Below are 16,113 nucleotides of genomic sequence, written 5' to 3'. Positions count from 1 at the left end.
ACCTGTTCCCCTCATCTGTCATTGGCATTCAATCACAAAGAGGCTCTCGCGCCATCTAGGACAGCTTCTACTGCATACTTGATGGACTAATAGTTGCGCTGCCCTCTAGTTCCATCACCTCTTATCCTCGCAACCAACCTGTATACAGCGCAAGAGAGGCTACATGAGATGCTGTGCACAGTATGTCACACCAGTGCTCTACCCTGCCTTGATATCATCTTAGTAGGCCTTAGATTGAGCCTTACCAGGATGTCTACACGCATTACATTGTCCAATATGTGAAATGATTGATATGTGTCTATTAAGAGCATTACCTATGTAAGATACAATGCGTAGAGCAACTTGACTGCGAAACAAAGCTTGGCTCTGGTGTCAGACATACCAACAGTGAGCCAAACACAGATAACTGTCTCTCTGGGAGAGCTGGACATGCGCTGGAAGTTTGGGAGTCCATCAACATCGATTTGAAGGCTGGGATTCTGTGAATTGCATGCTGTTTATGCCATTCCATAGTGCACACGCAGGGCGTTGACAGTGACGCGCAGACAGCCGCTAAACAGATGATAGATGTCTTGTAAAGCTAGAAACACACCAGTAGTAGGCTACTAGGCTGAGATGTCAGATGGGCGAAGAACACAAGGCTACAGATGGACAACCATAGCTTGTGTGATGCTCGAGTGCAGAGAACAGACCAAGGAAAGAAATATGGGTTAGGGGACGCACCAAAAATGATACCGGGCCCTCCCTAGTATCCACCTTGACCAAATGCAGTCACTCCGACAAGAATACACGCTTGCGTTCGCGAGCGAAACCGATCCTGCATCCAAAGGGTGGTGGTGGAGCTGACAATAGTCACGCATGGACAGATCGCAATATTATTGGTATCAGACCCTCCGGGGCGACGAGCAGAGTCGAACGCAGCAAGAATCAAGGCTATACGATGAGTATTTCAAGAGATATCCGTGTTCTCTGTTCGAGGTGCTCAGAGCGACGCGAGGCGCGAAATTTATGTGTGTTTGGCCCGACTGACAGGTTGAGTGATAACGGCAATAAGGGCTCCACTGCAGGCGACTTGCAAATTCCACCTGTCTTGCTCCGCCATCATCGATGAACATGCGCTCATTCTTATTCTCGTTGCTGGCTTGCCCACTATTTTCCTTTGCTTCTATACGCGACCAGACGGTCTTTCAAGGACACCCTACAGATGACATGGGCGACAAAGCATACACGCCTTTTACTCACGCACAGCCGACTCTGGCGGACTTGCTTACCATAGACTCCTCGGCGTCGATATTCTACTCTTATTCACGTGAGACGGAGCTGAGTGCTCTTTTTTCGGATGAGAATGCCAGGATCACAATGCTTGTGCCCACAAACAAGGCGGTCATGGCACTGGCGCGGAAGCCGTGAGTTTCTCTCATAACCTGATGGAGTACACCGCCAAAACAGAAGTAGGCATGAAGGACCTGCTCCCATAAAGGAAGGCGTTATTCTACCTGAAAAGGAGTACGACGCTCTGTCCAAGGAGAACGTGAATCGATGGGTATCCGCACATATAATTCCTGTGAGTTCTGATGATGTGAAGGTTCAAGATGGCTGCATATTGATTTTCTTGCAGCATTCACCAATCTCCCTTCTCACTCCTGGAACCCACGAGACAATGCTTGACGGCAAAAATGTTACGTTCCAGGCAGTTGATCCCGATGAGAATGAACCGGAATGGACACGCGTGCGCATGGATGATGATGTCCGTCTCATTAGCATGAAAGAAGTCAGCGTACACTGTTCCTACTGCTTCCACTTCGCACTCACACATGCATGCGGCTGACAGGCACAGAACGGTGTGCTCTACATCATCGACGGAACTGTCAAACTTGAGTAATGTACCATTCGTGTCGCTTTCTGTACAATATCGTGTATAGTATCTGTTAATTCTGTGTGCTGCCAATTAAAGTCTAAATGGATTTCAGCTCTCGCACTTCTCGACAGTGGCATTTGATGCGTGTCATGCCGGATCCACGGCCAACACGACTCGAAGAGACATCTGTACACACAGCTCTCACGAGTGAGACCCTATTCTTGCACTATACGCAAGATAGTCTCGAGCGACCAGCGCAAGTGATGATCCTGCCTCGTGTTACTTCAGAGATTACCCCGTCAAGTAAGTACGATCGTCGAAGCATATTGATCATATTCTCTGATTCATTTGACAGGCTTTCTTATCTGCCATTGTTGCCAATACCCACTCCCATGGTCAGGGTCTTCATCAAATGCATGCCAACCGAACAGAAGCAACTTGCTGTCCCTTCAAACCTTTCTGAAATGGGATACCTAGGATCTCAGAAGTTGACACCTTTCGCAGAAGCTCTGAACGTGGCACCTGGCATGGGATAGTGCTGTGTACCATCTAGCCCCTTTAGATAAGTCTGTATACATATTTGCTGACTTCTATGGCGGCCTGACTGATACGAGTACTGTCCAAGGTGTTATTCCCCTGGACCGGCCATCGGCGCAAGATCTTATTTCCCTTGATGAAATTCCTTGCGGGACTTGTCAGTGCCACACGCTTCGCTCTGAGTCAGTGAGCTTAACGGACGCAGCTTGTATACTAACTATCAATTCTTGTCGCGTCTGACTGCGTTATGGCTGATGCGACGATCAGCGTAAACCTACACAACGTTTCGTGATACTTCCATGCGCCGTACTCCCGGCCGCCGGTCAGCGATACACGCCACCGCCGGTCAACAGCGAGTCCATTGATTGGACGATATGAGACAGGACGAATTGGCTGGCAATTCGTCTCAAGGAGTGCACGACAGCGGCGCCGCAGCTGCTGATAGAGCGTCATAACCTCTTCCTTAGTGTCCGCTGCATTCCCCATTCACAGTGGCGGGCTGCCACAGGCACGCCCATCACGGTCACAGTCGTCACATCGTAAGTATTTGTCTAATTGTCTCTTCTAGATTCTATGAGCACCCCATCTCTCGCCATGACGTCACGAGACCCGTAACCCCCTATGCTCACGACGATCGCAAGAGCACTACTAATATTCTCTTCAAACACACGCATTCGAAGCATCCTCTTCCTCGAAGCTTACCCATGTACGAGGAAGTGCAGGCACAGTGGCACGTTCCCGCTCTTACGATGTTTCTTCCTTTAAGACTACAAATTTAGTGTTCACGACATGCCAGAAGCGGCGTCACTTCGGGATCCGCCTTTGCCTGATAAGCAAGCAGGCACACGGACATTCATTCGCAGACATTTTGGGATATCGCTGGCGGAGTCTAAAGTGATATCCTGGCCGACACGCACCATATGGCAACGCGGCCGCCCGCGTCATTGCGGATTGCGTACGTCGCTCATCCCATGGGGGATTTGCGTGCATGTCCTTCTCCGAAGACGCGGGTGCAATATCACTCATTACGACGTAAGTCCTTGTTGCTCGGCTCGGCGCGCAGCGGGTCTCCAGCGCTACAGCATCCTCGTCCAAATCGCGGGCTCGTCAGCGGCCCGGACCCTATGTACTCCTCATCAGGCGTACAGACCCCGACTACTCGAGCGTACGATGACACACATATTCTACATAATTGGTTGACCTCACCGACCTCATCGATGTTGTCAATGTCGCGCCCATTGCTGCCGCGTTTACGGGTGCATCGCATTGTGGGGTGACCCCCGCTTCGTGCATGATGCCCCACGGTGTCAGCTGCTTGGTTGCGTGCTTCTGCCCCCCTGCTCTACATCAAGCAGATAACCCTGATCGTGCGGACACACCGCAATCGCGGTAACATGGAGCGTACAAAGCCCTCCTATTCCCGCTGCACAGCGTGACATCTGTGGTAATTCCCAGGCGCCCGACCGACTAATTGGGTCTTCATGCCTAGTCTATTTCTCTTTCAATGGCTGAGGGCCCCCTGTAGCGTCTTCGGCCTAGTGGCGAACCAGTCAGACTCAAGGATGGATTCGCCAAAACTGCACATCGCGATGCACGTTCGTTCCTACGTCTCATCGCGGAGGTACGCTGTCGTCGTTCATGGCAGACACCGCCTTAACCTCTGATCGCCGATCATACTCCCTCCAGATCGCATCGTGAAGAGCTCTAGAATCTGAAGCTGCTATCATCCGTTATGGTGTCGGTACATGGTCAATGCGGTCGCCGGACAGGGGACGAAGGCTATCTACCCTAACTGCTCTACTGTCTTGCAAGGGGTATGTACAAGTACGTACGCGCGGCCGCAGTACCAAGACCGTCTGGCCCGTCGCATATTTGCGGAGCGCTTCATGTCCTTGGCTCAAGGCCAGGCTGAGCTCAGCTCGAATTTGTATTTACCAGTATAGTGACCGCCTGAGAGTGGCCGCGCTCGAGGCCAGGGCGCAAATGGCACCAGTGCCACCGTTGCACCTGTACGTCTCAAACACCGTTCAAGCATGACCAACGGAGGTACGTAACGCGCAGCCTGTTCAGGTGGATCAGTCTCAGAAGGTGTAGCGGTATCCAGAATCCCGGTGCAGTAGGCGAAACCCTGCGCTGCATGCCATCCTTGACCACTGCCGGTGAGTCTATATGAATTTGAATGCCTCCGGCTGCTTTTGCATGCCCTCACTCTGTCCACACCGCGCGGAGACGCCGGCCCCTGACCCGCTCTGGAAACTTATTCTCCCTACAACTCATGCGGTCCCGTCCATCTGGTATTAAGCAATAATGCATGCCCTCTCTGTTTGGGAAGTCCGCGGAAAGCTCAGCGCTCGTGTTCATGGCTCCCGTTTGAGGCAAGAAGACGAGAATACCACGGACACTCCGTGGTCGAGGCCCTGTCTGGGAGAGCTGGTGCGCTCCTCGTATCGGATTACCCATACGGCTGGCGCCCACGCCCGCCTTCCTTTACGCACAGGAATAACCAACAAGGTTCTCACTGCCAATTGGATGAACCCGCCGGATGTGCTCTCTTCATATCCTCACGCCTGAACAGCGCAGGATCGGGCGGTACCCGCGGCGCACGATAGCCATGGTTGTTGCCTTTAATGGCCCGGCCTCTTAGCGGTAATAGGGTTTGAGTCTCAGACGGGCCAGTGGGTGGGCTCGCCTTTGGCGCGACCGCGCCCGGCTTCTTTCATTTCGCGGTTTCATCATGCCCCAGCGTTGCCTCACACTCTCTTAGCCTCGCGTCGTCATGTGCGCGGGCCAATCATGCGCACTCGTATACACACCGGCCGTTCGTGCATTCATTCATGTTCGTTCATTAATACCACCTACAACGCCCGAGCGAAGATTCAGGGCCTGCGCGCACGCGACGCCAGTTCCGGGACGGCGACGCGTGCCCGCGTCCACCGTCAAGCACACCCAAGCTGCCGTCATATCGCGCTGCTGCACACGTCACGGGGCGGCCGTAGCGCCTGCCACTGCCATGATAATGCGGTTCGCGGGCGCCCAGCACGCGCGCCGCGATTGGACGGTGCGGGGCGAACGTCCCACAGAGGTATGCAAGAGGCCACTCGAAGGGACGCAGGCGCACCTGGATCGCGCGCGCGGCCGTCTTCTCCTCAGGGTCGAGGAGCTACAGCGACACAAGACGCCGTCGCAGAATGCAGAATGCGAACATGAGGCCTATGTATGGGTACGGAGGCAGGTGTGGTCCTCGGTCGGTCACACCGCGGAGTGCATCGCGCGGATAGCGGCCAGGGCCTCGCGGACGTGCTATAGTTATCCATCCCAAATACTCTACTGCATCGTATCGCGATTGCACAGAGCAAGGCCGCCCGCTGCGCTGGCCAGGATCATATCACCGCTGAAACCCTATTACACCCTATCCCAGAGTGGGGTCCTGTCCCTGAGGCCCGCCGAGACGGTAACACATCCCAGGACGCTTCCCCCCCTGATGGACTGCGCAGGCGTCCTGGCAGCAGGATCGCGGGACCCGCTGTCCAAGGGGACGGTAACAGGGTCTATGGCGCGTGCGCGGGAGCGGGGGGAGCACCACTGGCAATCTCTCCCAATCTCACTTATCTCTCCGTCAATCGTAGATGGATGGGATGGACATGGACTGAATGGCTTGGACGGGAGGCATGGATGCACCGACGCCAGATTGTCGCTTCCAGACGAAGCGGCGTGCGTGAGGTCCCGCGGACACACGCCCAATGTACCAATCTCACTTATCTCTATCTCTCTCCGACAACTGTAGATGGGATGGACTGAATGGATCGGACTCGAGGTATGGATGCGTCGACGCCAGAGGACCAGCTTCTACAGATACAGACGAGCGGCGTGCGTGCGTGCGTGCGTGCGTGCACGTGAGGGCCCCGCGGAACCATGCGGGCTTACCTCCGTGCGTCCGTCCGTGGCTGCGCCCAACGCTTAGAATTGAAGCTTCAGAGTTTGCGCGTCCTCCTGACTCTGACTTATCAGCGGGCGCACATGCGCAGCGTGCACGCGCGTGCGCGTGCTCGCCGCTCGTCACGGCCCCACACTGCGGGAGCAAGGAGCAGGCAAGCAGCACCTGCCCTGCCTCTCCAGTACCAAGTGCTAAGAACGGCTTGGCAGAACGATGTGCCCGCCCTCGAAGCTCGACGCCCGAGCGGCGAGCCCTGCGTGCGTGGTTCCAGCGCCGCAGATCGAAGCGTCAGGAATAGACATGACAGCGCATGCGTAAACCGTACGCGCGATGCATCCAGAAACGCGCCTGCGCGTGTGTGTGTGTGCGCGTGTGTGCGTGCGACCGCGTTTGCTAGATAGAACCGTGTGTTGGCTAAGCGAGCGGCCACGATTAGGATCAGGACGGCGGTGGAGCTGCTGCCGGAGATGGACGTGTCGCGCTGCGCGCGCGATGAGGACGAGCTGAGAACTGGCATGCACGACACTGTACGTGCGGAGGAACTAGCCGTCCCTGGGATGAAGGATGCACGCGAACGAGATCGCGAACGCAGACGCAGACGCACCGCAGAGATCCAGAACACCGAGCAGAGAACAGCAGCCCGCGCCGCAGCAGCGCGCCGGGTGCCTCGAGAGCCTCGGGCCCTTGTCCATAAGCAGGCAGACCCATGACGCGCGCGGATGGGGCAGGCACAGCCCGGTCCCCCGCTGCAGCGCGCTCGGCGAATGAGGCGTCCGGGCGCGGCGCGGCGACGCCTGCCGGGGCCCCTGGGCTCTTACGTGCAACGCGCGAGCAGTGCGGACGGAGATGCGCGAAGGGGCCCCGGGAAGGAGCGACGGGCAGGATAGGCAGGGGGGGCGCCCGGGAAAGGCAGGAGCGGCGCGCAAGAGGGGACGGCGGAAGGGGGGAAGGGGGGAAGGCAGGGGAAGAGAGGGAGGGAGGGAGGGAGGGGGAGGTGGGGACGGGAAACGAAGTCGAAGTCGAAGCCGAAGCCGAAGCTGCGAAGCAGGCCCTGGTCACGGTTCACGGTGGCTTCGGCCCCCCTGCCCTGCCCTGCCCCCCTGCGCATATGCACGTCCTGAGGATAGATAGACGGCTTCTGCGAAACGTCTTCGCGTTGGTGGACGAGTGCGTTGCTGGAAGGGCCCGACTGTACGAACGGCACAGAGGAAGAGGAAGAGGACGAGGACAAGGGGACGGCTGCAGGTGGCGAGCACGGCCAGACGCGTCCCCGCGAAGTCGAAGTCGAAGCTGCTAGGTTCAGACATAGAGCAGACGGCTGCAGTCCACAGGCTGAGGCTGATCCTGCGTGCGATGGCGAGCGCTTCCTGATACAGTACCTGCAGGGGGCGCCGCAGATCAGGCTCGCGTTGCCCCAAAGGGCGTGCAGCAGCTGGCGGCGCAGGTGGCCGGGCGTTCCCACCGGGCGTATGTACCTTTACGCGCGGGCTAGCGTGGGAAGGACGAGTGTGCAAAGTGCGAAGATGCAGAGCTGCAGGACGGGCGCGGCGATTCAGAGTGGAGGGGGCGAAGCCGCACGCTGGAGCTGGGGGGAAGAAGGATCGGCGCGGCAGGTGCTCTGCCTTTCTCCGCTGGACGCGCCTGAGGCGAGCTTCGCGCGGCGTGGAGGACATTTGAATGGGAGCACCGTTGCGTGCGGCGACGAGCCGCACCGTGTCTGGTGGCCATCGGATAGGGCGTGATGGGAGTGCACTGAATGGCGGTGCGGCAGGTGGGACTGGCACTTGGAATCTGCGATCAGAGCGAGGAGAGTCAGTCGACCGGTCACGCCTGGCGGTGGGATTCTGGTGGCCGACGAGGGAGACCGAATCGCGATGCGAGATGCCTCCGCCGCGATTGAGTGGCTGATGGAGGCGCCGCGTGCCTGTGTGCGGTTTGCGATGCCCGCTATCACGATCCACGGCCCTTTGGGGCAGAGACGCAGAGACGCACGCCCAAGCACAACAGGCTCGCTGATCGCCCCCTCATCGCCGTGATGCGGGCACATCGGCCGGCACCGCGCACAGTCGCATTAATGCGCACTCGCCACTCGGGGCCTGCTGCGCGCCCACCAGTGCGATGGACGCCGGTGGCCAACACGGCAGATTCGAGCGAGATGCTGTACAAGGTCCGGATGACCGCGGTGATGTCGACGCGTGGGCGTGGGCGCGCGCGTGGGCGGACGCGAATGCATCGGCCCCAGCGACCTATCGGCGTATCTGGCAAACAAGAGCAGCGGGGCCATCGATGGCGTGCGCCGTCCGCGCATGGGATGTGCGTCCGCGCGCGCGGGACACGTGAGCGCGCTGAGCCCCACCCCGCGTCTCGCTCGACAGTCCCTGTCACAATGACACGGACGCCGCGTCGTCGCACGGCGCACCGGGCAGAGATCCGGGCGAGGACGGCGGTGATGCCGCTGTTCTGCATATAGGTTCACTCAATTGTTATGGCGACCCGGGGGCGGCGCCGCTGTCCGGCAGCGTCGGCGCATTATCGATCGTCGGCTGGGTGGACGGCGACACGCAGGGCCGCGCACGGGGATTGGCCGGAGAGAAGACAGGCGTGGCGGCCGGCGTCGAGGAGGGAGACCCTGCGCTGCGCGTAGCGTGCACTGTGAAGAGAATGCGGGGAAGACAACGTGCGGCGACGTCATGATAACGTTACGCCCAGCGCGGACAGCGTTCCTGGCCAGATAAGATCACCACGCACCTAGCGCCCGCTAGCTTCGCCGCCAGCCTTGCTTCTTGCCAACTGACCACGGTCACCGGCTCTCGGAACAACGACGTGCCTGTCTCTTCTCCCCGGTCCTCCGACTCCCACTCGCTCTACTTACCCATCCGCCCTCGCCTGCGTCTTGACAGCAGCACCGCCGTCGCCTCAATGGGGCCCCCGTGAGTGAGTCAAGATGGAATCCAATACTGGGATGTGCACAATACACTGGTATGAGGGTATGTACAGCGTCGCTCGTTACCTCTTCCACCTCCTCCTCCCCTCCCCGCCCATATTATATTTCCTACAGCGCGCGACGCGATCTTCAAATATGTGGGTAGTGCGAATAGAATACGGCCAGCGTGCGGCCCGTGTGCGACGACAATATGACGGTGGTGGTGATACAACTGCGGCGGGAAGTGCAACTTGCGATGACAGAACATAGGCCAGGCTCGGGCGACAACGAGAATTATACGATAGGATGACAGCGGCTGCAGCAGGGCGCGCGGCCACAGATCAGCACGCGATATCCCGCGGCCACAGCGCGAACACAACACAACTCACATGGGGGACAGACAGGACGAGACGCAGCGCGGCCACACCAGGGGCGCGCTCACTTGAACGGACATGTCGGCGCGTGGTCGCCGCGCCAGCCACAGTGGCAGCACTGCGGGAGGTTCTGGTTGCACGGCGTCGCCTGCGCCTCGACGTGCCGGTGGACCGGCGCGGGCGCGGACGCCGTTGGCGGATGTGCGCGCGAGGACGACGGGCAGCGGGGATGTGAGTGCGACGCGCATGGTGTGCGGGACGGCATGGTGGCAGACGTGTGTGGCGGTGGGCCGGAGGAGGGCGTTCGGAGTGCGAGTGATCGCGGAGTGGTGGTGCGCGAGGGGGGACGGAGGCTGTTCGCTGGGGACGGGGTCCGGAGTGAAGCTCGAAGACGGGACGCGGGGCGTTATAAGGACGCGAGCGGTGTGAGTTGTGCCGGCGGATGGAGGGAGGGTGGTGGAGAGACCGGGCTCTTATTTATGTGTTCGGTTGTTGGGCCACAAGCGTGACATGGGCGACGGCGCGAAGAGCGATCGCGGTGTGACGGGGGTGACAGAGGATGACCAGAAGGATCACAGGAGGGATCAGTGCTTGCGCGCGCTGAGGCGATGATTCCCAGCGGATTCTCAGAGCCCCTTCCTCGGCGCGCAGCCGTGCGCCCATTCGATTCGAAATTAGATTACGATGCGGCGCAAAATGCGGTTTGCCTCGAAATCTCTGCATCATCGATGCCTGCCAGATCGGGACTAGAAACCGTATCGTCCACACAACGGCTGCTCTAGCCCGATTAGGAACGCCCTCCCAGCGTCCGCTGACTCACGCTCGCCCGCCGAATCACCAGCCAAGCTCACGAGCAGCCTGCCGCCGCCTCGCCTCGCGCATCGCACTCCCATCGCGCACACCCTGGCCTCTGCGCGAACCTTGCCGAGCGCGATTCAGCTGTCCCTCCGTCATACGCGAGCTACGCGCTCCGACGATTCGCTGCACCGCTTTCCACGCGCATCGTGCCCGCAACAACAACAACAGCAACAACAATGGGGAGCACCCACGCGCCCGTCCGCCGCGCCAGCCTGCTCGTGCTGCACCCGGACGCCCACCTCCGCCGGGCCCTGCGAAGCCAGGGCATGCCGTGATTCCCGTCCGATGCTCTGCGCCTGCCGTCATGCCTGCCTGCGCGGCGTGCACGTTCGATGGCACATATTCCTGATGCCTGATGCCTGATACACCGATATCCTGATCGTGGCCTGATGATGGCTTATAAGTTATCCCCCACCCACCGCTGCCGCGCGCTGCAGCCAAACGGCCACTCGAAACGAAACGTCCATGCGGACGTTTCGCCGTTTCCCAGCTGCCTGCAGGGGGCGCAGGGCGCCGTCGCCGGACCCTGCGCGACAGGAATACCGCAGCGCACGCGTTCCCACCTGGCACTCATACACACACATACACACGTACGGCTCTGAAGGCGATCGGGCGCCTGCGAGAGCGAGCTGCGGCACTGTGCAGTGTGCTGCTATCCATCCGTTCCGGAAACGGGCCACGTTGCGCCCACCGCCGTCCCGGGCTCTTGATCACGTACAGGTCCGACGGCCTCTCCCAGTCTCTCGATCGCATGCCACAGCCGTATTGTCTGCGGAGCGCGGCGAGCACCCGTCCTGCGCGTGCCCGTGTTTCTTTCGTCTTTTTCAATGCTTCTGCGTGTGCACCCGCGCCGCGCACGATCGCTCCCATCGCGCATTCAGTCCTTTTGTCACTTCTGACACTATCGCGGATCGTCCGCCGCCGGCAGCCCCGCAGTGCCAGTGGGTGTTGCTCGCCGATGAAGTCATACGCTCGTACGTGTGTGCCTGCACTGTGATCGCGCGCACCGGTCCGTCGCCGCACAGCCTCGCCTCGTTTCCGCGCGCCATGCTGCAGTCTCGGACACTCGAGGTTTCTCCCACCGCCGTCCAGGCGGGCCGTGTGCTCTGTGCTCTGGCGCGGCGCGCCCCAGCCCCCGGACCATGCGTGCGCTTCGTGAACCGTGAATCGTGCTTCCTTGCCCCCATCCCCCTCATTCCCGTCGCCGCCCGGAACGGCAACGCCTCTGCTGTGCCTGCTGCTCCCGACGATCCTCTTGTCCCACGCCCACGCCCACACGACCAATACCAATACCGCGAACGAACGCCACGAACGCCACGAACCCCGCCCGTGCGCACCCTCGCTGTCATGCGCGCTGATCCCGGCGCACTTTGCCCGCTTCTGTATACGCCGTCGCGCGGCCCGCTCTGCTCGGGGACGGGTGCACACTCGCTGGGCTCAGCCAGGCCGGGCCTGGGCCGCTTCTCCCCCTCCCCTCACACCCCATCCCGATAGATACGTTCCCATCTCTGAGTCACAGCAGTACGTCGCCTCTTACATACACCGCGGTCTCGCCGCGCCCGAACGTGTTTGCATTGATCCTGTCAACGCCCCAACCGACCAATCCTCGCACTTGCGCTCGCACGTCCGCGCGGACTTAGCGCCTGCAAGCTCCGTGCCCATATCGGTGTGCGCCCGCGCCTCAGAGAGGCTCATGATCAGACTCAGAGTGCGGTCAGCCGGCGCGCGCGAAAGGCAGTCATGAATCGGAGTGGGGAAGGCTGCCAGCGCCTGGGCCCGGTCCTCCGCGGAGGCGCCGGACGGCTCTCTAACGTTAATATTGGACCCACAAGCCTTCTCCCCCGCCCACACGTGGATCTATCTGTCCGCGGCCCTTCGCCGATTTGTCTGCTACGCCCCCTGCATTGCAACTCCGTGTGCGTCGGCGCTCGTCTGGCATTTCGCACCCTCCTCTCCCAGGACCCAGACGCGTATCATTGTAGCATAGCACAGCAACTCCGCGTCTCGCGGAACCACCACGTCGCTGCGGGAGGATAATACGCACAACGCAGGATGTCACGCCGCCCGCATCCGGCAATGCAGTTGCCTTCTGCGCGCGACTCTGGTTACTACGCCCCCTCGTTACGTACAGCCAGCGCTGCCGCGTTCTAGCGCAGGCCCTCGGCCGTCCCCCTCGTCATTCCCCGCTGTGCCAATCACAGGCCCCGGCCCTGATCGCGGGGCGCACGCGATCCCATCTCTCGCCCGTCCGTAACCTTCATAAATCCGGGGGCGTATCTTGATTCGATGGGCTCTGATTTATTACGGCCGCCCGATCGCGCGCGCCGGGAGGCTCCTGCTCGACTGGGTTAGACCCGCGCGCAGCCAGAGACTCGCGTTCCCTGCAGCCCCTGCCAGCCTCGGGCTTCTGCGCCTTCTATGAGTCTGTATCGGGGGCAAATGGGATCATAGCGGACCTGCGGCGGCGGGGGTTCGCGGCTTCTAGCCGTCGCGGTGTGATATACGCCCACGCGAGGGCTCAGAGAACGGGCGTCGGGCCTGATCTGCCTGTGCGTGGGCCCCCTCGTCCTGGCACGTCTGGCAGCCCATGGGACGGTGTTGGGATGTTGTGGACCCTGCCATGTCCCACGGACATTGGGTGGGCGATCAGACGCGCCACAGGCTCTGCCCACTATCGGTGACAGCAGCTCGAAGCGGATATCCAGACTGCCTGTCCTGTGTCCTGCTCAAATTTCATTTAATTCGCGGCTGAGAACCGCTGTCCAGTGAGAGTCACGGCCTTAGATGACGCCTGGCGCAGAAGCCAAGGGTCATAGGGCACAGCATCCGGCCATAGTGCTCACGGTATGCATGAGGCCAGCGCGAGGCAGACTATTGTCGGATATTTCATACGAGCCAAGAACTCTGCCGCTGGAAAGGATCCGTTGTATACGGCATGAAGCATCTATCAACACTGACACAACTAGAGACGCTGAAATAACCCTCTGCCTCGTCGCATATGTCATCAGACCACCACACGCATCTGGGCACTCACGCTTCCCTGGGAGCAGCAAGAAGACAGAGTCTAAACGCCCTCGCGTAAGTCGTGAATGGGCTGCTCCATGAGAACTTTGCGAGTCAGACAGGGTCTCGGAGTAAGACACCACAATGCAAAGACGGATCAAGTGAAAGATAATGTCGTGAAGTACGTACAAACGATCGCGCCATACACTCTACCCACACCCCCGTTCTGTCCGATCGTGCTCACGTCTTCGGCTTCCCTGTCCGCTTTGGCGCGTTGGCGTACCATTCTGGTACCTCGTTTGCCTTGGGCACCGCGCGTCTCCTGAGTTCCCTGATCTCCTTCTCCTCTTCCAACTCCCGCTGGCGCCTCCGTTCCTCCATCTGCTGTTCAATCTCCAGCTCGCGTTCTCGTCGCGCCTCGTCGTATTTCCCGCGCTCGCGGGCACGCACGTCCGTATTGAGTTCCATCTCCATCGGGACAACAGGCATGATCTGCTCTTTCCTGGCTGCTAGCGCTGACTCTTGCGCAGCGTGCATGGCCTTGAAGTCCGGGATGGGTAAGGGGGCATGTGACCGTGATCGCGTCTGCATGCTGCCTGACTTCTCCAGTTCGGCCTTACGCGCTTCTATGCGCGCGTCTGAATGGAAATGAAACTCGATCGGCCGCGTCGGTTTCGCGGGAGGAAGCGCCACAGACTACATGTGCACAATTTAGACTCAGTACTGTGCAGGCTCAATCATTGAAGGCACGGAAATGAAACGTCGTGAAGGTGGATAAAGAGGGAAACTAAAGAGAGGTGTGACAGTGTCTATTCACTCACCGACTTGTCGAGACCAGGCATATGTCCTGAGCGGTGCATGTGTCCATCTTGTTCCTGCCGCAGTGCCCTCGCGTCGGACGTATTTTCCTTTTGCGAGTTGTGCAAGTCCCCTGATTTGCTCGCACTTCTAGAGCGAGAAGGCGCGACCGGTGGGTGCGTCAGCTGCCTCCTGCCCCCGTTCTTCCTGCCTCCATGCTGCGCCGTGCTTGCCGGTGATCGAGCCTGTGAGTTTGCGTTTCCGGGCCTGACACGCGCCTCCTTCGCCTGCGGATCCGCAGAAGGCTTTCGCGCACGTAACCTAGAAGCTATAGAAGATTCAGGCGCAGGTACCTCAACCTCGCGCTGTGAGTCGGTGACTGCGTCCTCTTTGATCTCGCCCAAAGGCTGATTAATGGACGATGTCTGACTGCTGGAGAGATCGGTCTTGCTCCGTTTACGTTGATGCGAAGAAGCATCCGGAGCAGCTGACTGTGGGCGTTTGCGAGATGAACGTGTAGGTGACGGATGGGGTGCTCTATCGGCTGCTCCAGACATATCGGGTCGCAAACGCCGTGCTTCCGCACGAGTTGACGCGGCAGGCTTACGACTGGGGGACAGTTGCGAGAGAGTGAGGGGAACTTCGGTAGTTTCTTCAGCGTGTGAAGCTATAGTGAAATCGACGGCAGAAGACGACCCTGCCATTGCGAGTTCGGCAATCGCCCCAGTGGACGTACCGCGCTCGACATCAGTGCGATCAGCGTTGATGTCAATAGGAACCGGACTGTCAGAAGTAAGGGGATCCTCAATCAATCAGTCCGTACGCATCTGTAGAACGGGGTTACTGACAGATTTTGAGTAGTCCTCTGTCCAAATGCAATTAAAGTATTTGCCAAACCACCGGCCGTAGCACCTGCGGTGGATTGGACGACAGCTCCACTAGAGCTATGCACACTCCGCGTCACGACTTTCTCGGCAAGGTCACCTCGCACGGATGTAGACTTATCTCGCACGGGACGACGCTGCCCGGTGAGTGACTTACGCTTCGCCGATGCCGAGAGGATTCGGGCGACCGTGGAGGCTGGCACCTTTGGTTTGACTGTCTTTTTCGCCATACCGCCTCCGATGACACCCTATCAATCGTATCCCGATATCAGCGTTGGGCGAAATAAGCTGTAAACAAACGATGATACCGATTTTCTCCGCTTCGTCTTTCCGATCTGTAGCGCCTGTTTCCGTGGCTTCCTTTCCTGTTCAATTCTCTCTGCAGGTATCTGTTCGACATCTGACATGTGTCTCGTTGCGGCGTCTGTCTCAGCTTCGGGGATTGGTCAGCTCTACCGGCCACATAGTGGTTCAATATGCAGACCTTGCTCAGTCGATTCCAAAGATGCTCCGATTACTTTCTGATTTAAGGCTGACATACCAGGGCTGCTAATTAAATGATTCGACGGTTGTGGCGATATTTGAGCGCGCTGGGGGACTGAGGATCTTGCCGGCGATGCCGCTGTCTCAGGTATATAGGGTCCCGTGCCACTGAATGTAGAAAAATCCACATCTGGTATATCGTTGCCTTCTTCGGCAAGGAGTTTATGTCCTACTGTAGCCGATATGGGGATTTGGAATGATGTTCCCTCGCCACGGATGGGCGAGAAGTTCTCGGTGAGTGCAGAGGATAGATCTCTCGCTACCACTGCTCTTCGAGGTGTCGCAATTTCCGGATGAAGTCGGGGTCGGAGCGAAGATCGGACAGGAGCCGCACGCAGAACTTTGGTCCGTGGCGTTAACTCAGCAAGAGTTAGCGGTGGTCGCTTGCGGGTTGTCGGTGG

The 16,113-nt window shown here is 59.2% G+C and overlaps 5 protein-coding genes across 5 annotated transcripts; 2 read left to right on the top strand and 3 right to left on the bottom strand.

The window, feature by feature from the left end:
• Positions 1–1,107: 1,107 nt before the first annotated feature.
• POSPLADRAFT_1042452 (hypothetical protein) lies at positions 1,108–1,882 on the top strand (the record flags this gene model as incomplete). Its single annotated transcript, XM_024478110.1, has 4 exons — positions 1,108–1,406; positions 1,450–1,564; positions 1,619–1,771; positions 1,832–1,882. 4 exons carry the CDS (start codon positions 1,108–1,110, stop codon positions 1,880–1,882), a joined length of 618 nt encoding a protein of 205 aa, XP_024343986.1.
• A 3,523-nt stretch (positions 1,883–5,405) lies between these two features.
• POSPLADRAFT_1042450 (hypothetical protein) lies at positions 5,406–9,522 on the top strand (the record flags this gene model as incomplete). The annotated part of the gene is made up of 13 exons (XM_024478109.1): positions 5,406–5,627; positions 5,702–5,952; positions 6,022–6,106; positions 6,180–6,209; positions 6,404–6,586; positions 6,731–6,856; positions 6,922–6,991; positions 7,028–7,389; positions 7,457–8,067; positions 8,101–8,255; positions 8,444–8,665; positions 8,800–8,981; positions 9,439–9,522. 13 exons carry the CDS (start codon positions 5,406–5,408, stop codon positions 9,520–9,522), a joined length of 2,583 nt encoding a protein of 860 aa, XP_024343985.1.
• Positions 9,523–9,690: 168 nt separating this feature from the next.
• Positions 9,691–9,843, bottom strand: POSPLADRAFT_1122466 (hypothetical protein; the record flags this gene model as incomplete). The annotated part of the gene is made up of 1 exon (XM_024483529.1): positions 9,691–9,843. A coding segment is annotated over one exon (153 nt), but the record flags the coding sequence as incomplete, so codon positions are not given.
• Positions 9,844–10,460: 617 nt separating this feature from the next.
• On the bottom strand, positions 10,461–12,179 carry POSPLADRAFT_1127288 (hypothetical protein; the record flags this gene model as incomplete). The annotated part of the gene is made up of 5 exons (XM_024483604.1): positions 10,461–10,859; positions 10,904–11,047; positions 11,079–11,852; positions 12,022–12,064; positions 12,085–12,179. 5 exons carry the CDS (start codon positions 12,177–12,179, stop codon positions 10,461–10,463), a joined length of 1,455 nt encoding a protein of 484 aa, XP_024343983.1.
• Positions 12,180–12,900: 721 nt separating this feature from the next.
• Positions 12,901–15,576, bottom strand: POSPLADRAFT_1042448 (hypothetical protein; the record flags this gene model as incomplete). Its single annotated transcript, XM_024478108.1, has 9 exons — positions 12,901–12,965; positions 13,012–13,194; positions 13,324–13,394; positions 13,732–14,183; positions 14,309–14,776; positions 14,893–14,952; positions 15,022–15,068; positions 15,327–15,417; positions 15,478–15,576. 9 exons carry the CDS (start codon positions 15,574–15,576, stop codon positions 12,901–12,903), a joined length of 1,536 nt encoding a protein of 511 aa, XP_024343982.1.
• Between the last annotated feature and the right edge of the window lie 537 nt (positions 15,577–16,113).

This window comes from Postia placenta (assembly GCF_002117355.1).
Source record: "Postia placenta MAD-698-R-SB12 unplaced genomic scaffold POSPLAscaffold_1, whole genome shotgun sequence".
Lineage (NCBI taxonomy): Eukaryota > Fungi > Basidiomycota > Agaricomycetes > Polyporales > Adustoporiaceae > Rhodonia > Rhodonia placenta.
The sequence above is the reverse complement of the archived record's forward strand: the minus strand, read 5'-3'. Positions and strand labels throughout refer to the sequence as shown.